This window comes from Brachyistius frenatus, unplaced genomic scaffold, assembly GCF_029030835.1.
Source record: "Brachyistius frenatus isolate BFR_SWC_R1_liver_20210118 unplaced genomic scaffold, ASM2903083v1 Contig_1, whole genome shotgun sequence".
NCBI classification, from domain to species: Eukaryota; Metazoa; Chordata; class Actinopteri; family Embiotocidae; genus Brachyistius; species Brachyistius frenatus.
Genome location: NW_027210600.1, coordinates 655,132 through 676,448, shown reverse-complemented (window position 1 = coordinate 676,448; position 21,317 = coordinate 655,132). Strand labels below are relative to the sequence as shown.

General features: G+C 42.9%; 1 protein-coding gene across 1 annotated transcript in view; it reads left to right on the top strand.

Moving 5' to 3' along the window:
* LOC138615872 (solute carrier family 12 member 9) overlaps positions 1–21,317 on the top strand; it is a 70,500-nt gene that overhangs the window by 31,221 nt on the left and 17,962 nt on the right. Inside the window, exons 8-9 of the mRNA XM_069689784.1 lie at positions 1,302–1,384; positions 11,157–11,281. Coding sequence (XP_069545885.1) covers positions 1,302–1,384; positions 11,157–11,281 — 208 coding nt within the window. The remainder of the gene's footprint in view (positions 1–1,301; positions 1,385–11,156; positions 11,282–21,317) is intronic.

Below are 21,317 nucleotides of genomic sequence, written 5' to 3'. Positions count from 1 at the left end.
GCAAAATATGTGAGGTCACAGCAACAACAACCCAGTGAACAACCTTAGCAACAACATTGGAAGCAAAGGCGATGGAACAAATAGCTTTTCGCGGGCATCTGTGAACAACGTCATTTAATGTTGCAAACGAGGCGCTCAGAAGTCAGAGCTTTTGACTCGGTGATTATTTTTACATACTTTCACCTGAAGTTGGACTTCTAACAGCATATACATGTCCCCTTTAACATCCAACAGGTTTATTTATTAATATATATCACGACCAGTCATTTTGGCTCGACAGAAGGCTCAGAACAAAAACAAGAAGCTTCAGTTGATCTTCTTCTGAAGAGGTCTCGATCACAGCTGTCGCAAATTCTACACAGGATAGTTTTAATGTTGAGCCGATGACAGGATAGTTTTAATGTTGAGCCAAGCCAGAGAAGTAAGTGGGTCACGTAGTAATGTCTATTATTTATACAAAATTGCTCCTCTCTCTTCACAACTGTTGGGATTTGTTGCCCCAGGAATAATTTTTTTTCATCTACTTTAATCCAAATTGAACCATCTATCAAAAAAAAGAAAACATCCCTAAAAGTTTAACTTTTAATCTTTCAGCCATGAGATGATTTGTGGGGAAGAGACAAATGTAACGTCCTGCTCTGTACAGTTAGTTTTGTATAAATCCAAATACAAGCAAACATTTTGTGGGAAACACAACTGAGTTCACCAAAGGTTTTTAGAATAGAAACCAATTCCCTCATAACAATACAATATGAAATTAAGTTTGTACATTAGATGTGAAATGCCACTGCAATTTTTATAACTTAAAAAAATACACTAGCCCTCCTTGAAATGAGCATTTCTTTTGGTTTAAATAAGAATTTAATTTTCCTCAGCATGAAGTGAAACCATCATGTAATCACTCGATATACTGTATGTCCACTGGATCTCGCTTCGGTTTGATAAGTGAATGCATTAATTTTTTTATCGGTGGCCTGTGGGAAGAAGAGTATCAGTGACGAGGTCTTAATAGAGCAGCCTAAAGTTCAACTCTGCAAGAGTGAACTGTTGACATCAAGCAAACAATGTCCACCTGCTATTTAACGCCCTCCGTACCCACACTGTCCAATGTGTAACATTTTCCAGTTCTAGGCGCACATTTAATGCAGAATGTTCTCCCATTAAAACCAAGCACGGTCAATATTTCTTCGATTAACCTGTTCTGTCAACATGTTTTACTGATGTGGGTTTAGAAGGATGTTTTTATGGAATTTTCTTTCAAATTTTAAGCATCTTTTGTTTTTACCAACATCTCTTTTTAGGTAAAGTCTTGTCTCCGGCGAAGAAGACGTCCCACAGTGGCAACCCCTGGGTCTCGGTCATCATCTCCTGGTTTCTCGTGCAGGTTAGTGGAGATAAATAAATGCAGAATGAGATTTTTGATGTCGGCAGTAATCACCAGCACGGAAGTGTAGTCTGAGGAGAAAAGGGATTTTAAAATCTCTTATTCTAGGATCTTGTCCGCTCACCTCCACGTTTTGTTCAAATTTTGGACCTTTTTGCTCTGAATCCGGTCAACGTGTACAAGCAGGTGCAAATAGAGAAGTGCTCAAAGTTTGTGAACCCTTTAGAATTTTCTGTTTCTGCTTAAATATGACCTAAAATATCATTGCAATTCCTAAAATTAGATAAAGAGAACCTAATTACACCAATGGGACAAAAAAATATGACTCAGTCATTTATTAATTCAGGAAAATTATCCAATCTGAGTTGTTCCCCCATTTCTTTGTACAGAACCGTTTCAATGCTGTGATATTGGTGCAGTTCCACATATGAACTGCTCACTTTAATTCGGTCCTCAACTTTTCTGTTGAATTAAGGTCAAAACTTTGGTAGAACGACTTGTATGCTTTGGGTCATTGTCTTGCTGCATCCTCCACTTTCTCTTTTAAATGAAGTTCACGGACTGATTTCCCGACATTTTATTTCAGAATTCAACAGGCCTAAACCATGATACCACCACCGCCTTGTTTTACAGATGGCATTAGGATATTACACTAGAATGCAATGTTTTCCAAACATAACGCTTCTCATTTGAACCACGTTTTACTTTGGTCTTATGAATCCACAAAATGTTTTTCCAACAGCCTCGTGGATATTTGAGCTTTAGTGAACTGCAAACAGGAAGTGATGTTGTATTTGAAGACCAGCGGCTTTGTCCTTGCAAACCTTTGCTGTTCAGTGTTTTCCTGATGGTAGACTCATGAACATTAACATTAGACAATGTGAGATCATTAGCATCAACAACTATTATTCTGACCTCCTCAGAAACCTCCTCTGTTGGTGTCATGATACGTTTCCAAAAACTTGCTGTGAAGCTCAAACGTCCCTGTTCTTTGAATGCAACAGTACGTTCACCTGGTGATCACCTCATTGACTAAAAACAAATCTATGTTTAGGACTAATAAGATGATGTTTTAAATTATATTTATGCAGAAATATAGAAGAATCTTAAGGGTTCATTAATTTTCAAGCACCACTATACGTGCAAAATGTTTTTATTGTGCAAACAATTGATCTAAAAATATAAAGAACAGATACAACAACACCAACCTCAAACTTGGTTTTAAATATTTCATTGAAATCAATAAATCAGGGCTAAATTTCCACTGAGCTGTGGGAGCAAAAAGCTCAAAAGAAAGGTAGAGAAGCTTCAAACAAGCTGTTATTATTTCTGGGTAATAAATGCAAGCTTAGCAAAGGAAGTGGAACAAAATAAGCCCAAACTCCTATTGTTTGGATTGTGAAACCTTGTCAAAGAAACTTTCCTCAGGCAAGAAGATCAGAAAGTCCTCTCTTCCTTCAAACCCAACTTATTCATTCAGAGGAGACACTTGTTCGACCTGCATGGGCAGTTTGATGCCTCTGTCTGCTGTGACTGCTCAGTCTTCATACACACACTTTTCAAACTACTCCTGCATTTTGTGCAGTTGTGTTGAAACACTGATGCTCAAAGTCAGTCATTTTGTTTACTAATGCGTTCCAAAAATGTGCTCCAGGATCACTTTAAGTCTTGTGGGTTTATTAGCATTCCGACTTTTTTCAGAAAAAGTATGAATGTCCTACTGTAACACTTTACAGCAGTATTGTTTTCCATATCGTTCAAAAGCTAAAGGTGTTGTTTTTCCTTCTCTGCATCTAAAATATCATCCTTTTTCCTCATCAATCAGAGGCTTTTAAAAAATATATTTTCATTCTTTTGTTGCTGCAATCGTTGACAATCTCTCCTCGCGCTACGCTGTGGTTACTCGAGCTCCAACAGACTATTGCTTCAGTCTTTGAAGTGATTACACCCTGGAAACCCTGTTCACATTAAGGTTCACTCAACCACTCTGAACAACAAACCTATCAGCGAACATAGACTTTACATAAAAGTGTTTGTCGCTTCCAGGTCTGAAAAATGAGGCCGATGCAGAAGTGACTTCAGCTGTAATACCACCGAGTGCCACTAGAGGTTGTTTCCAAAAAGCCTCCGACTCCATAGACTCCCATTCAACTAGTCTCATAAAATTCTCCGTCAATAAAATGTCTCCAGCAGTTATCTCGGTGTTGTTCACTGAAGTCGCTCCTTCTTATCAGTTTTCTGGAGGTCCATCTGAAAATTATCCATCATTAATTATAAAATAAGCTTCAAAAAGCTGCGTTTTTGGGCATGTGATCCAAGTGCCCCCCCAGCTCGCCCAAATATGGTCACTTCCTGCTTCAAACCGCTCTGAACTAGCAAGATGGCGCCAGACAAAATCCGAACTCGTAACTCATAAACCAACGGGTGATGTCACTGCTGGTTGCCGCCTGTCAGCGACAGTGGGCGGTGGCGCGGCTACGGGTAATGTAGTTCTGACAGTGGTGAAGTTTCAGGGCACAACGTACATCATGTGGTGGTCAATGACGATTGGTTTAAGGCTGCTTCCAACAGTTTATTTTTATCTTGTGGTGGAGTTACAAGAGTTTCTGATGTGCAAATTTAAGCCTTAAAGGCACAAAACAATAGACTACTTACACCCTGTTATTGATGCAGTCACCATCCAGGCTGGTCACGAGCAGAAGTCGCAAAGTGATTAGAACTATAAATATAGTGCAGACTGACGTGGAACAAACTGCACCCCCCCTCCGACCCCCACCACCCTCACCCACCCCCTTTTTTTTTTTCTTCTCTTAGTCTGATCAAAGACAGGTAAAAATCTGCCAGTAGTATTTTTCTCTATTATTGTGTCTTGTAAGTGGGGAAAAAAAGTCAATTTAGACTGAGGAGAAAGTATTGGCAGAGTGGAGGAGAGCAAGGACGGAGACAAAGAGGAGGCGGAGGATCTTCGGAGCAAATAGGCCTGACTAAAGCATCATTATCAGAGGTGAGTGTTAAAGGCTGAATGGCTGGTCATTATTTGCGCCCTCTCTTTCCTCGTCGTCCTCTCGCCATCCCTCGCCACTCTCCAGGAGCGGAGGAGGAGCAATTAGATAGAAATCGTTAGCCGCGCCGCCACCATCAGAGATCATTGACTCTCGTCCTTTTTCTCTCTGCCTCTTCCTTCGCCATTTGAATGATTCACTGATGACAAAAGTCTGATTGTAATCTTGCCTTGAACACACGCAGGATTGAAAAGGGAGGGGGAAGGAGGAAGAAGGGAGGAGGAGGACAAGGGGGAGGTGGGAGAGGGCGCGAGCCGCGAGCTTGGGCTTTCTTTTATTGGACTTCTAAGTAAAGAAAAAATAGCCTGAGAACACGGGAGAGGAGAAGCAGTTGAAAGAGAGTCGGAGAGGTGAGGTCAACGTCAGCTGCAGTCCGGCACAAATGAACGCAAAGGCAGTCAATGCTTTCAATATTTTACAATTGCTGCAAACTTTTTCAGTCCAACTACAGCATTGCTTTTCAATATTAACAAATACAATTTACCACACAAAAACAATCCAATTCAACAGCACGTGTTTGAGCCAAAGACAAATAGAAATGAACCCTCAGCCTCTGCAAACAAAAGTCTATGGAAGGATGAGGATCCATTGAGCACTGCAGTTTGGTTGTGTTCATTTGTTGTAGGATATAGTTGAATTGTAAATGTAAATGCTCTTATCCAGCCGTCCATTCATCCATCCGTCCATCTGTCCATCTCCTCCCTGGTCTCTCCACTAGCTCTTCCTCTGGGATCATGAATCATTCTCATGACATTCGTTATGTCGTCTCTTTCAACATATTCAGAGTGTGATCTGCCTGTTGGGCTCCTAATAGTTCCAACAGGAAGGAAGTGTCCTAATTAGACATCTGAACCACCTGAACTGACTTCGTTCACTGTGAAGGAGCAGCAGTTTTCTGCTCCAAACTCATTTCTGTTGTGTGACACCTCCCTCTAAGGGCTGACTTCCCCTGGAACTGGATGCATCGTGTTGTGTGGCTGTGACACGGCGACTGGAGGTCATCGCTGCCATAATAGACAATATTTGTGATTCCACTGAACGTGCCATGGTGCGGCGCTCTGCTGACTCTTTGTTAAAAACATACTTGTCCAGTCTATTTTTAACAGAAGCCTCGTCAAGCTGCAAAGAGCAGATCAGGAGGTTAGACTCAGGAACGACTGAGAGAATCTAGTCAGTTTTCACAATAAAACAGTCTGTGCAGACTCCAGATCGTGTGTCGCGTTTATCCACGCTGAAAGCATCAGAATCACGGAGAATTAAGTCAACAAAGTCAGGCTGATGTTTCACCTCTGAAACGCTCCCGGTGGGTCTGAAGCTGTGGAGAGGACGGACAGTGACGAACATGCAACGTAATCGACCGGGTGGAACGGGTGAGCCTTGACACCCCGCAAATCCTGCATTTTTTCAAAATGAATTCTTTTGGTCATTACCTAAAGTTTATGACCGTAGATGAGGATGGGAATGTAGATCGACCAGTGAATCTAAAGCTCATCACAACAGACGTCCAGTACAGCATTCACATTCCTGCTCGTGAAGCACCAATCCGCATGTGGATTTCATCTTGGCATCACTCATAAATAAGATCTCCTTCACTTGAGCCATGGACTGTTTTTCTTGCAGAGTGCCATAGCCTCTGGTTTCCAGGTGCTGACTCTCATCACCACTGCTTCACCCTCCACTGAAAGCTGCCGGTGCTCTTAATATCAGTTTGAAGAATTCAGCAGAACCCCATGTAGTGATTTGCTGAGAGTTTAGACTTAAAATGTGCCTAAATGTCACAATGAAGGAGAAGCACCGCTGGCCATTAAGCCACAAAATAGTTGGAGAAAGTCTCCGGTTGCTTTTTGAATATACTTACCCACCCGCCTGACTATTACTCACAGCTTTATTCTTTGTTGCGATTTTAGTCTGTAAACACTGTGGACCAATCAGTGACCAGTGGGAGTGGCTAAGTACAATGACATTTGAAGTAGTTCCGACAATGACGGCGGTGGTAGAGTTTTGGCGCACAACATACGGTAAATGGTGGTCAAAACCAATTGGTTAAAGGCTTCAGCAATAGTTCATTAACCCCAAGTCTCTGCCCAATAAAATGCACCGACTGTTGGATGCCGTGAAGAGAGGCCAGACGCATGTATTCACACCGCGAATTTGAGTGTGGTAATATCAGGCCTAGTGTCACAGTTAGGAAGAAATAAGGTTACATAATGGGATCAGTTCAGAAACTAGCTCATTGCATTGGCTAGCAGTGAATTGATGCTAATATTGGTCCTGAGGCAGAATATTTACTGGAAGCAGCAACCAGCAGTGACGTCGCCTGTTGGTTTGTGAACTTCTGCAATGAAGCCTCAAGTTCGGATTTTGTCCGACGCCATTTTGTTAGTTCAGAGCAGTTTGGAGCAGAAAGTGACCATTTTTGGACGAGCTGGAGGGAGCGAGGGAGGACATGACTCAATCTGATTAGAAACTCGGCGATACTACGTCCCGCCCACCAATAGTCGTAACCTGACTGCACCACAGGCCTGTCAATCAAACAGACACCCCCCCAAAAACACAGCTTTATGAATCTTGTTTTATAGTTAATGACGGATTATTTTCAGATTGACGGCCAGAAAACTAATAAGGAGCGACTTTAGCGAACAACACTGAGATAACTTTTATTGACTTTATGAGACTAGTTGAATGGGAGTCTATGGAGGCTTTTTGGAGCCAACCTCTAGTGGCACTCGGTGGTATTGCAGCTTAAGGCACGATTCTGTTTGTTGGTCAGTCTCAGAGAGAGACAGTTTATTGTTCAAATTTTGATGTGAACCCAAACGCGCCCTTCCTCACGCACTCTCTGATTGTTAGCTGTAATCCTGAGACATTGCTAGAAGACATCGCTTATTTCAGTGAAATGTCAGAGCATTTAATGTGCACTGCTTTCCAGTAAAAACACCCCTCATTCACACACAGTTGGCTTGCCGTCACAGCAGTTGTACATACTGGCCTGTGTCTGAGTTAATGGCTAATTAACGCTCTGGTGGAGCCGGCTCCCAGGGGAGCACTGGAGAGACACTCACTGTCTTTCACTGCCAGAGGTCGGCGTTTCTTCGTTCTTTCTCCTTCCTCTGTTCTTTCCATCTCATCTTTACCCCTCTTCCTCTCTCCTCCTCTTCATCCTCGCTGCTCCATCGGCTGGCCTCATGTCATGTCGTCTCCCACTCTGACCGCCCATCAATAATGTAACATCATTCATCTCAATTCCCTGTCATTACCTCCTCTCCTCTCTGGTTTACTTCTACCTTGTGGTGTCAGAGTTCGCGATGCTACTTTCTCACCCTCCATAAATACCAATGATATGCCCTTGAGCTCAAGAAAATCTACTCCAACTCCGGCGGAGTGTCTCAGCAGCCAATCGTAAAAACACATAATTGGAGAGAGGGAGTTTGTACAGTACAGTGGTTACCTCCTTGTTCTGTGCAATCAATCTACGTAGCCCGCATACAGATAAAGGAAGCACACTTGATGATAAAGTTGTTGAAACATCCACAGAAATAGTTTCAGTTGGTATAGGGGGACTAATGATGGCCTCTGCCTGAAAGATTTACACTCTCTGTTCCTCCACCGCAGTGAAGGTGGACTACATGTGGGATGGGAGGCAGTGACGGGGAGGAAACCTGTTTTTACAAGTTGAAAGTGTTCACAGCAGAGACTGTTGGTAATGAGTCGAATTTACACGCCGAGTGAGAAGCTAAGCTCCGCTTCCTGTGATGGACACGGCTGATTATGTTTCGGTAAAAATATACTGCATTTACCATCAAAGTAGAGATGGATGGTGGATTTAAAGTCTTCTGTGTATTCATGTCTGCTTACTCATGAGATTCTGTGATATCATTTAGTTTCAAGTTAATTACATCAGAGCTTTCCGTGAAAAAAAACTAATCCTGGTTGGCATCATGTGAATGCAAACACTATTTAAAAACCAGGCAAAGATAATTAATATAAGTTATTTGAAGGAGATGCAACATTAAACTCTGTAAAACATACTTTGGCATGTGTTACTACAAAGTTACGATGGCTTCAGTGTTGTTCTGCACTGTACAAAATATTTAAAATTTTTAAAAAAAAACTTGAATGAGTGGGTGTGTCCAGACTTTTGAGTGTTGTGGTGCATAAATATGCTAGAAACATATTATCGATCACCATGCTGGTTAATAATATCAACTTCAATGACAAATTAAAGCTGTGCCAATCATTGTTTTTTAACAACGGTAAGAATTAAAAAGATGCTAAAAAGTGTTGCTTGTAGCAACAAACCCACAGAGAATTGACTTTTCAGCTTTATCGATAAACTAAAGCTTATCGCTTTTAGCTTCTTTTTAGATTTTGTTGTTGTTATTGAATTTCTGCTCTAAAACTACCCTGTTAGCATTCAGCTGAACGTTCAGCAGCTTGCAATCAGGATTTTCTTTTTTTTTTGTAGTTCATGGAGACCAAACTGAGGCTAAGAAAAGAGTGAAGGGACTTTCATTTATCAGGTTTCCTATAAACACTGATGCTACTCTGGAGCTGTTGGATATATCCAACAAATTCCCTGTGTGGATATCCGAGTCGGTCCATACTCTATTATGAATCATTTCCAGTCGTTGTGTCCTAATGGGGGCTGATCTCAGATTAATTTTGAAACTTTTGGAGCAGCCTTTAACAAATCAGCATTGACCACCATATCCTGGGTGGAGTGTGGAAACACACATTTTTGCTGACACATTCACTTAAACCAGTAAGATATTGTTTTCAGCTTGAAGAGCCCCTAACATCAATCAGTGTATCTTTCACATGCAACTTCCCACCAGTTGGAATACTTGCTACTTCCTACTCCTACTGTAAATTAAACCATAATGGTACTGAGATTAAATGAAGTGGAGCAGTAGAAGCTCTTCCTGCTCTCATCCTTGTCTCTCACATCAGTGAGCTGCACACAGCCATGTTCACGCTATATCGGAGAACGCGGCAGGGAGCAGCACTTTCTGTATAATGAGGTTGTCCTTTCCCTCTATTGGAAGTCAACTCCTGCTCCTCTCTCTCTCTCTGAAGGGGTGAATTTCAGACATCCGTGTGCCGTCATTATTATTAGATGTCCAACTCCAAATTCTGAATGTACCTCGCCTCGGCTGTGTTGTCACGTAGCTGCCAGAGCGAACGTAGCCAGCTGCTGCTGCCTAGATACCATCTTAATTAAAACTGAACATCCGCCTCGATCAGCGGCTCCCGAAGTGGAGCCGGGAGACCACCTGGGTTCCTTCCATGGGGCCCCAGGAAGAAGTACAACGGTTTGATTTAAACCGTGTTTTGCTCCCTGGATGCCGGTCAAATCTATGCTTGATGTCACATCTTAACCGCAGTGCAGCCAGATAACTACATCTGACAGGAAAAATCTTCAAGAGGTTTCATTGGGACTAAAATGGACTAAACCTCAAGTATCTGGGGATCCTTGACTGGAAACGTGTCTGGAACTTGTTAACAGCTTTTTTAAAACCTCAGTGTTTGAATTTAAGGTTTTAACTCAAATTGTTGTGATGGCAAAAAGTGATTTGGTGTCTGATAACAGTTTTTTTTTTTGGATCTGGTTCAGCGCTAGCAAAATATCCAGATTTGTTCACTAACCTCATACGGATCTTTTTATCCCCTCACACTCTTTTTAAAAAAAAAATTTTTTAATTTTTTTTTTTTTAAAAGAGCTGAACAAACATTTTGGTAGCTGTCGTCTTATTCTTAAACATCCATGACATGGCGGCGATGTAAACACTCGGTAAACTTCCTCATAAATTCCATTTCATTTAGCTGACACTTTTATCCAAAGCGACTTACAATAAGTGCATTTCAACCATGAGGGTACAAAACCCAGAACAACAGGAATCAAGAAAATACAATTTCTTCAAGAAAGCCAAACTACAAAGTGCTATCAGTAAGTGCCATTTTAAGTGCTACTAAAGTTCTACTATTCAAGGTAAAGTCGGAAGAGGAGTGTTTTTAGTTTGCGGCGGAAGATGTACAGAGTTTCTGCTGTCCTGATGTCGGTGGGGAGCTCATTCCATCATTTAGGAGCCAGGACAGCAAACAGTCGTGATTTTGTAGAGTGTTTAGCTCAGTGAGGAGCAACAAGCTGATTGGTAGAAGCAGAGCGGAGGGAGCAAGCTGGGATGTAGGGTTGGACCATGTCCTGGATGTAGACTGGACCCGATCTGTTCACAGCACGGTACGCAAGTACCAATGTTTGGAAACGGATGCAGGCAGCTACTGGTAACCAGTGAAGGGAGCGGAGAAGGAGGAGAAGGAGGAGGAGGAGGAGGAAGAGGAAGAGGAGGGGAAGGAGCGGAGTAGTGTGATTGTATTTAGGAGGTTAAAGACCAGTCGAGCTGCTGCATTCTGGATGAGCTGCAGAGGTCGGATGACACTAACAGGTAGACCTGCCAATTAGATGTTTCATGGCTTCTTTTTCAAGCCAAAGGCCACATGAACATGCAGATCGTGTACTGGACTTCATATTTTAGATGTACGTTTCCAGGAGAGGAAAGTCGGCTGGAAAAGGTCACATGAAAAAGGCATTAAACTGCACTCGTCTGTCTGACTTTGGAACGACATGTTGCTCTGAATGTTAATCCTCTGTCTCTTTCTCTCTTTCTCTCGCTTTCTTTTCATCTCTCTTTGTTTTGGTCTTTCTTTTCTAGCTGGTGCTGTTTTCAGGGAAGCTCAACACCATCGCCAGTATTGTGACCATTTTCTTCCTGTTGGTGTACGCTGCCGTGGACTTGGCGTGCCTTGCGTTGGAATGGGCATCTGCCCCTAATTTCAGGTACACACACACACACACACACACACACACACACACACACACACACACACACACACACACACACACACACACACACACACACACACACACACACACACACACACACACACACACACACACACACACACAGTTTCCCCATCATTATAAAGGCTTGTAGTCACACTCCTCACTGAACACACTCCCTCTACCTTTGTCTTTTCTACGCCTGCCATTGTTTATGTAAGTGTGTAAAGGGGGCTGTTGTTTGCCAGCTGGATGCTGCCAAGCGACGGTGTGCTAATTAAAAGGCATAAAACTGGCCACTGCTTATGGCCCCATATTGGAGAGGGACAGACAATAAACCCGCGAGTGTGTTTGTTATTGTTGGGGGTGCAGCCGGAAGTGGATGTTGGAGTAACAGCGTGTGGAGATGTTTAGAGATTTAAATTTACAGTGTTTACGTGTGTGTGTGTGTGTGTGTGTGTGTGTGTGTGTGTGTGTGTGTGTGTGTGTCTGTGTGTATGTGTGTGTGTGTGTGTGTCTGTGTCTGTGTGTGTGTGTGTTTATTCCTAGGACACTTGCAATGATCCTGATTTATCAAAGCTCCCCCAAAACTCATTCTCTCACAACACAAGCATAACCTGTGTGTGTGTGGGGGGGGGGGGTGGGGGTGGGGGGGGTGGGGGGGGCTCGGTGACATCACGACACACCCGCAGTCTGGCATTTGATTCACTCTGCAACTTTTTTATGAGTCCTTCCATATTTTTCCGTGTGAGATGTTAACATCGTCACAAAGAATCATCTTCCCGAAACCCAATAACCCGCATTGTTTTCTTAAAGACGTACCTTCTCCGCTAGCTGAGAAATACATTTCCAACATGATAACTGCCGCCGTTTTTATTTGTTATGGGAAGAGAGGAAGTGTTTAAACACCGCGCAGTGCTTTATTGTTGTGACAGATTGCCTCCAGCGTTATATATTCCTCTGCAGTGATAGTTGGAAATGAGTCGTAAGACGTATGACAGCACTCGCAGCTTCCCTACATCAAGGACACATCAGTCAAGGTGGAGCTGAAATCAGGATACAGCAGCAAACAGCGTAAACAAACTGTACGTCTGCAAAACAGACAGGTTGAAAAGTAATTCTCAATTTATAATACTGATTGTCGGCACAGTTGGGTTTATTTCCTCCGAACATTTGGTTGGATGATATGAGTAGATTAAAGATCGATAGCTGCATGTTGGTGCAACTCTAATGGAAGTATCTCGGTCAGTACCTGACAAACACTAGGGATCGAATATTCGCGCCTGCACCTCATCTTCATTTCTGTTCTGAAGGAGTTCCCGTCAGAACTTTCTTTGGTCAGTAGTCGTCTTTGCATGTTTCTGCTGTTCACATCGGGGCATCTAATCTCACAGCGCCACCCAGTTTTACCTGCAAAGCTCTGGAGACGAGGAGCAACATGCTGTTCTTCCCCTTATGTCGTTGACAGCTTTTAGTCCAATTACTGCCCCCTTCTGACGGGATTAAACGCATCACAATGAGGCGTCGGTATAAAACGGGGGACACGAGGAAGAACGATAGCAGCACATTTTAATTGATTTTTTTTTTTTATATTACAAAGACTATTTGAATGTTTGAAAATCATGTCCCATCCACACCTAATACAGTTAAAAACCACAGCAGGCAGGTTTTACTTACATTAATCAGTAATATTCTCTAAACAAAATTCTTAATTTAGGGATTCAGGTTACATGATAAATAATTAGAATAATCCTTCTAATCAGGTTTTATCTGACCGACTTATATCTCAATGAAAACTCCAGAGTTGCACTTCCAAATGAATTTTCCCAAAACCAACGTGTTCTGTCCAAGGTGAAGACCAGATAGGTTGGCTAATGCTCAATTATCTGGTGTAAGTTTTCATCTCCATACTATTACATGCAGGATTCCCTGCTTGCCTTATATTAGCACCACCTGAGCAACACGCTCTGGAAGCATTTCTTTTTTTAGGAAATATGTTTTCTATGTAGCTTCTTTTAATGTGGATACACAAAATTTAACCCAATAATTAAGCAAATTTGTGCAGAAATAAATGCTTTGAAAATGCTGCTGTCCCAAAGAGAGCCCAAATAAAAACAGCTTGTCAGTGACACAAATGTTTGTAAGGCAACATGATTGGATGATGTTCTCATTTGGGTGTCAGGTGACTGACGGCCAGCGGAGTCAAATATACATAATTATCATAAACCGACTCGAGGGGAAACCTCAGTGGTCGTTCAGGGACGCAAATGCAAGTCAACCAAATGTTTGGAAAGTGTCGTGTTTTCTAATATCTGTTAATATTTGATCTAACTTTTCCAGGTGAAATTATTTCAACTGACTGGCTGAATGTTTTTACTTAGTTTAAAGATGCGTTTATTTTATGGCGTCGGTGTTACAAATGGTTCCCACCTGGGTTGAATACTTGGAAAAGATACCCAGTGTTTTCTGCATTTGCATCCATTTCCCTGAAAAAAAAAAAAAAAAAAAAAAAAAAAAAAAAAAAAAAAAAACGTACCTGCAGGATCCAGGATCTGCATGCTGACATCTTCTACTGGCTTCATTAATGCCTCCATGCACCTGTTTTAGATATAATTCAACCTCTAATTGTTGTTGTTGCCGTAAAGTAACAAGAACTTTTGGTTGGTTTCTTTGAATTACTTTAATGTTGAAATGTTAGTTCAGATGTTTGTAAAAGGTTAATTAGGTTAAGTGAAAATAGGGTTTTGCACTTCAATAAATCACTTAATCTGATGCATACCTCCTTCCTGAAGTGGTATAGTGGTGGTGTTGTCCATTCACAATGCTCCCCATCCTCAAACTACCAAAATAAAAGGAGAATATGAGGCATGCCAGTTGCACAAAGTAAGCTCATGTCGGCACTATACATGCTGCTGGTATTATTCTTTTATGAACCACAGAGGAGCTGTACTCTTAAAATGACAAGTTTATCCACTAGAAATATCACCTCGTAAAGTAACAAATATAAAAACAAAGATGGATTACCGAACGTGCATACTGGGCACAAGCTCAGGGGTCCAAAGGGTTGGGAAGCCTCTGGGCCCACAGCTGTGTCATGAAGGGAAATGTAATATTTGAAAATTTGAAAATTCAGTCAGTTGACCACATAGAGACAAAATGACCACAAAGAGATTCAGAACAAGTACAAAAGAAAGCAAAATGACCACTAAATAAATGCAACAAAATGAAAAACATGCCAAATGAACACAGTGATGCAAAACGACTACAAAAAGACTCAAGATGTCCCAAATGAGATGGAAAATGACCGCAAACAGACATAAAATCACTATAACAGATGCAAAATGACTACAGAGACATAAAACTACAACTAAAGGAAGGAAAACAGCCAAAAAGACCCACATTGTGATTATAAAGAGATGCAAAACAGACAATCACTGAGTTGTTTTTGTGTGTCTGTCAGTCGGAGAGTTGTGGTGTAGCTGTAAGACGGCTGCAAATGTAGTTTTAGTTTTGTCTCTCATTCAGTCCGGGTCTCTTTCTCCTACACGGGTGTAGAGCTCGTCCCTTTTCACGTCTGAAAGGGAAACATCAGAAAGTAAAAAGCGTTCAAACGTTGTGCCGACCATCTGTTTCAACTCGCCAGACTCCTCCATTAGATTATTCCTGCCAAATTAAAAACGTGCTCAAACCATCATTTCTCAATAGGTTTTACGTTTGCTAACTTCCCACATTTAGATCTTGAGTGCCCGACATGTTGACAGCAGACGGCTGAAACACAGCAGGAAGTTCTCGAGCTTGAAATGGCAGCAGGAGTGCCTCCAGAGTGAATCATTTCTAGCTAGCGGGGCCCACTGCCAGCAGAGTGCAGTGTCGACACCGCTGCGCCGAGTATATTTCATGGAGGAACTGCTTGTTGTGGAGTGAGTGTGAGAGAATCAGTAAGTTTGTGTGCGGGGCCGCTCCAGTGTTTCCTCTGGTGCCTTCCATGTTCGCCGCTGTGTGCTATCTGCTCGTGCCTCGTTATCACACTGTGACCGCTGGCAAAAGCTACAGGACACAAAGTTAGCCGCAAAACTTTCCCCACCGTCCTGGCCGAGGGACCCGGGGCCCCCGCAGCTGATAAGGCGACTTGTTTTCTGGCCGGCCGCCTGCGCTGGGCCTCCTCCCTCCTCTCTCCTTCTCCCCAGAGTTGTTAATTCTGTTAGTTCATTGTTGCTGTGTCACTGGGCAAATTTGAACGCCAGTTGTTTATGTGTTTATTAGTTTTCATTTTTTGTTTTTTTTCTTTGCCTGTGTTTCGAGCATCTTTTCTCTCCTCTCTCTCCCTCTCTGGCTCTCTCCCACATCTCTTTCCAGGCAAAAAGAATTAAAAGCCATTTAGCGCCGTCTCTCCCCCTGAGAACTGCTCTGTAATTAGCATAACTAATTTAGCAGAAATATTTCCCTTTCCCTTAAATTTGCCGTTGCGTCGGGGAGGGAAGAGGCTGAAATTATGATGTAGCGGAAAAGATGCATGCTTGTTAAGTGTGTGTGTGCGTGCAGGAAGACAGTGAAGGTAGGCAGTTTTGTGTTTGTCTGACGTCCTAGTCACATTTTCTTTTTTTCTGATCATTGACGTAGGAGTGCATGTGCCTCCTGGACTCTGTGTGTGTGTGTGTGTGTGTGTGTGTGTGTGTGTGTGTGTGTGTGTGTGTGTGTGTGTGTGTGTGTGTGTGTGTGTGTGTGTGGGAGGAGGGCTTGTGCTGGCTGCAGCTTTATCAGCGGCGGCTCCAGCTGCGTGGAGAATTCCTGGGGGGGTGAGGAGGGGTTGCTGCGTGTCCTACTGCTGATGCTGCTCAGGCACCGGCCGCTCGTACTACAGTGGCTTAAACAAGCACACACACACACACACACACACACACACACACACACACACACACACACACACACACACACACACACACACACACACACACACACACACACACACACAGTATCACAGGGTCACTGGCCAGGATTCAGGACACAACTGAGCAGTCTACACTGATGCCAAAGGATGTTTGTGGCATCCACAGATGCGGTGACCTTCAGTCAGACTGCAACTGGCAGCCGAATGAAAACACACACACTTTTATACTCTTTTTAACTTTTACCAGCTTGGTGCCATCCGATGTCCAAATTGCAGCAGTGTTCTCTTCAACCACTTTGATCGTCTTTGTAATAACGTGTTAATTGACCAGCTGAACCATTAGCTCCAAAAAACTAAAAAGCTCCGTCCTCTGCTGTGCACGTCCTTTGCCCAAATATGAGTACAAGTGATTTGACCGCAGCGTGTTATTAAAATGAGATTGGGGGGGGCTGGGATGTAAAAATCCAGATGGATCATCAACTGTGTCTGGATGGATGAGAGAAAATAGGTTGTTGGAGAATCATTGTGTGTTAATGAAGGGGAATGACTTGATGATGGACTTTTAGAAGTTTAGAGCAGAAATACGAGTGAGTCTTTGTGATACTCGTGTGTCTCTATAGATTATACATCCGTGCATCTGTGGGTGGACTGTGTCACAGCTTGGATTGCTTCTGTTGTGTTACCGTGACGACAAACTTTGTTGAGTTTACTTGTCAAGTATAACTTAGCCATGAAGAGTAGTGCTCAGCTCGTAAAACAGCTGTATAATATCTTCTGGGAAACTTTGTCAAGTCTTTGAAAAATAAGATTCGTCACCATCTGTGTTTCTCAGCTTGGACTGGAGGACTTACATTAAACTGTGTGTGTGGAGTATTATGAAATGCAGCAATTTACCACGTTAGATGTGGTGGAGGTGCATAGTGGGAAATGAAGCCATATTGCTATTTTTTGAAGCTTTTCTGAGCTTCTCCAAGAGACTGAAGTTGAGAAAATATCACCTTTTGCTGCCTTGATTGAGACGTTTTCACTACAAGTAGTGCAGCACTTCTTCGCTGGAGTGATCTTTTCAGGAGAATCATAGATCATGTTGGCCTGAAGGTTGAATCATAGTCTGTATATATAAATGGATGTAGTGTGAGAAAAGGAAAAGCTTCTGCGGAAGTGCAATACCACTGAGTGCCACTAGAGGTTTGCTCCAAAAAGCCTCCGGCTCCATAGACTCACATTCAAACAGTCTCATAAAATTCTCCTGCATTTTGTCCATGAGTTACCTCAGTTTTGTTAGCTGAAGTTGCTCCTTCTTCTTTTTTTTTCTTTTTTTTTTTAACGATTCAGCTGTAAATTTACAGTTGCAAATTACTAGGATGCTTTCACTGTCTGTAACACATTTGAATGCTGTATGTAAAATAATGTTGGCTTCACTAGGATGAACCAACAAGGACACCCTTACCTCGAATAACACTTTCCCACTTTGCACGGCTTGCATTTTACAGTCTCAGCTGACGAGTCAACAAATGATCAGTCAGGTTTCAGTCTGAACTTTTAATGCAGTTATACCGGTTACAACTTCATTTATCACGCGGCACCAGGCTGATGAGACTCTGTAATGGTAATCAGCTGTCTTTTAAATGCAAAGTGGCTCTCCAAACTGGGAGAGGACAGACAAGTTCACTGAAAATCTGTGAGAAAATGGAGCTGAAATTATTCTGGCGGGCACAGGGTGAAAAATCACACGTAACATAACAAAAGCAGGTAACAGTGAAGTCACCTATCTACACTAGAGGTATGATGCATTGATGTTTGTTCTGGTGAACATAGTTCTGTTATGTCTGCATCAGGTATCAGATTTGATAAAAAAAAAAAAAAAAAAAAAAAAAAGGTTGATCGTGTGTCAAAATCAGTGACAGTGAAGTCCATTAATTTTTTTGTCGAAGCTAAAGAACCACATCACCGTTTAAATGCGCTTCAGTGACGATAACTGAACACATCACGGTTCATAATGCCGCATCACTCTGGTACTGATCCAGAAGGTCTTCATTGGAGGAGTAAGTAGTGAGTCAGACTGCTGCTGGTTCAAGCTGTTCAACTCTACAAAACTAAATCTACACAAGAACTGCTTCTAATTTCAGCTCAGCTGTCTCCTAATCGCATCGTGCTTTCTCTGCCTAAACGATAGCAGTGGCCTCCTTTCACAAACAACTGTTGCTCTCTAATTGCGCTAAAATCTGCAAGTCACTCAGGGTGATCACACGCTCATGCAGCGGTAGAAAGGGTGGTCTTTGTTTTGATGAGTGAAATGAATGAAAGAAGAGAAAATGATCTTCTCTTGTTTCACAGTTGAGCTGATAAAGATGCTTTCAGTCACCATTGAGTGGCACTCCGCTGCTAAAAGCTCGTCTTGTGATTGACATTTACTGTGATGTGATACTGTGTATTCATCATGGACGACAAATAATGTCACATGTGAGATGCCTCGCGACATCCTGGAAAAAAAAAGGCAAATATATTAGAATATTTTTTTAACCTTTTTTTTTTTTTTTTACCTCGTGTTCCACGCGATGTAGTGAAGGGGAAGAGAGACTCAAAGATAGATTCCCTGTACTCATGTTGCAACCCAGAGACGGGTCCACCCTTATTTCTTTCTTTATCTTCTGTCGTGCTTTTCTAAGAAGGACTTCATGACTCCAAAACCAGAGGAAGCTGTGGGTTATAATGTAGTTTGGTCAGAGCGCAGAGCTAATGTGAGCGAGCATACTATTTGAAGAGCAGGACTGAAAAGTAAAATACTTCATTGGTAATCTGGTCAACCGGAGACTCATAAAGTAAAAATAGATGTGCAGGTAGGACCTCTGGCTCCTGAGTGGGGTGACTGACTGCACCAGTCTGATGCTGGCAGGAAGAAACATGGCTGAAGACGGATCAGCCTGAACTATCCAACATATCTAGCATGTTTTGCAAAATTCAGAGTGAACAAAGATTTACTGTCTTTGGCTCATTTCTAAACTCATTTGGTTTTCGAATAGTTTGGTTTTGTTCTGCTGTTTTATATTCAACTTTATGACAAGTGTCACTTGTTTTTCCCCAGAAGGGGGCGGGGTCTTGTTGCAAGCCAGAGTTACCAAATGTGCCGATCTCATCGACTGTACATAAAAGTGGACGTGAAAGGTCTGAGGTGCCGTCACGGCTACCGGTGGGCAGGAAGTAGTATCGTCGGGTTTCCAATCAGCTCAGTCGGATCCACCGCTCGCTCCCCCCCAGCTCGTCCAAATATGGTCACTTCCTGCTCCAAACCGCTCTGAACTAACAAGATGGCGCCGGACAAAATCCCAACTCGAGGCTTCATAACGTTCACAAACCAACGGGTGACGTCGCTGCTGGTTGCTGCTTGGCCGGTCTGAGGTATTAAAGGTGGGAAGCTATGATTGGTTGGTGACACGCTTGTTGTCGATCATATCTGTTAGCAAAGTCACGGTCAGAATTTATTCCTCTGTAGTTGCCTAATATGACTCAGTGAGCATCTGAAGAGAAAAACATTGTGGAGTCAGAACTTGGTTTATTGTGTTCCGATGAGAAAGTCCTCTTCAAAACACTCCTAACAGTGAAAAGAGGGAGAAACCTCGGTTGGACGTAAGAGAGCAGAGATTCCTCTACAGACGACCTTCTGTATGTGGACCAGAGAAAAGTAAGAGACACTAAGTGAAGTGAGTTCATTGTAGACACAAGATGCAACACGGTCACCACACCTTGTTCCACTGGATGAAAGGTTTTTATATCGCAGGATGACTTGAGGTTGACCCCGTCATGCACTTGTGTTCAGGTGGCTCATCCATCCAGCTCCATCGAGGTGATTTGGATGTCACTTGCCAGATTCATCCGACATCACGTGATCTCGAGATTCTTCTCCCGTCTCCGTTAGTGTTGTGCCAGAGGTGGAGCGCTGCCTGACGTAACGTCTCCACGCTCTCACCGACCTCACCGACCTCTCACTTATAGAATCTGGCATCTCCTCGCAGCCTCCTTCTGTGTGTGTGTGTGTGTGTGTGTGTGTGTGTGTGTGTGTGTGTGTGTGTGTGTGTGTGTGTGTGTGTGTGTGTGTGTGTGTGTGTGTGTGTGTGTGTGTGTGTGAGACAGATAAAGTTTCTGTCCCCGCTTCCCCCTCAGTTATGACGTGTCTTTTGGCTCAAGGCCGAACCTCCTCTCCATCTTCGTCGCTCTCCGTTTCTTTTCTTTAACGTCTCAAAGGACTTGATCGGTGGCGCTGTTTTTTCCTTTTTTTTTTTTCCCTTCAGAATGATTTTGCTGTGTCAGCTAAGTGACATCAGTCGCCGGAGAACAAGCGGGACGTGAGAAGAGGTGAGAGCGAGGTGACTGGATAGAGGGGCCGCGGAGACAAAAGAGACGGGTGGGGGGTGGAGGGGGACCGGGCGGGCGGGCAAGCTTTTACCGTAATTACACCTTCTCTCCAATGGGATGGAGAGGGTGGTAAGATGAGAGAACTGTGAGCTAAGTAATGAAGCCAAGAGGAAATAAACGCAAAGTTTGAAGACGGTAGCGTGTAACCACAGGAAACGAGCTCGGATAGGGCTGAAATGTTCGGATGATATTGTCATCCATCTTTGATACGACTGAGATTCCTACAGAGGTTTAACAAGTCCAGGAGGTTTTTTTGTATTTTTTTATTTCCTCTGAAAAGGGAAGCTTTTACTCAAGAGTGTCAGTCAGTCTGTAAACTCTGCAATGAATTCTGTCTCTGTGCCTTAAAGAGCTGCTGACCATCCAGCTCATTCATTGGTCTGCTTCATTCGTTCAGCAGTGGGTTTCGGTGTCCCGTGTGATCTCGGTGCTCTTTTAGAGGCGGCTGACGGTAGGATGGTTTTGCAATTTATCTGGAATTTGTACGAATAAAAGAAAATAAAAGATCGTCAGGTAAAATGGCAGAGTCAACCGTTTGAACGTTAAAGAGCCAGAGATCCCGTGTTTCCATCAGTAAACTCTTCACGGCCGACTCTGCCGGCCACGGGGCGTCGAAGTGACGAGAGGTCGTATGGCTTCGGAGGGTTTCCTTTTGTTGTCGTTGCTGAGAGAGGACAACTGCAGCAAGATGATGCTTCTTGCTCTCGCTCACTTTATTGGTGAGATGTGAAA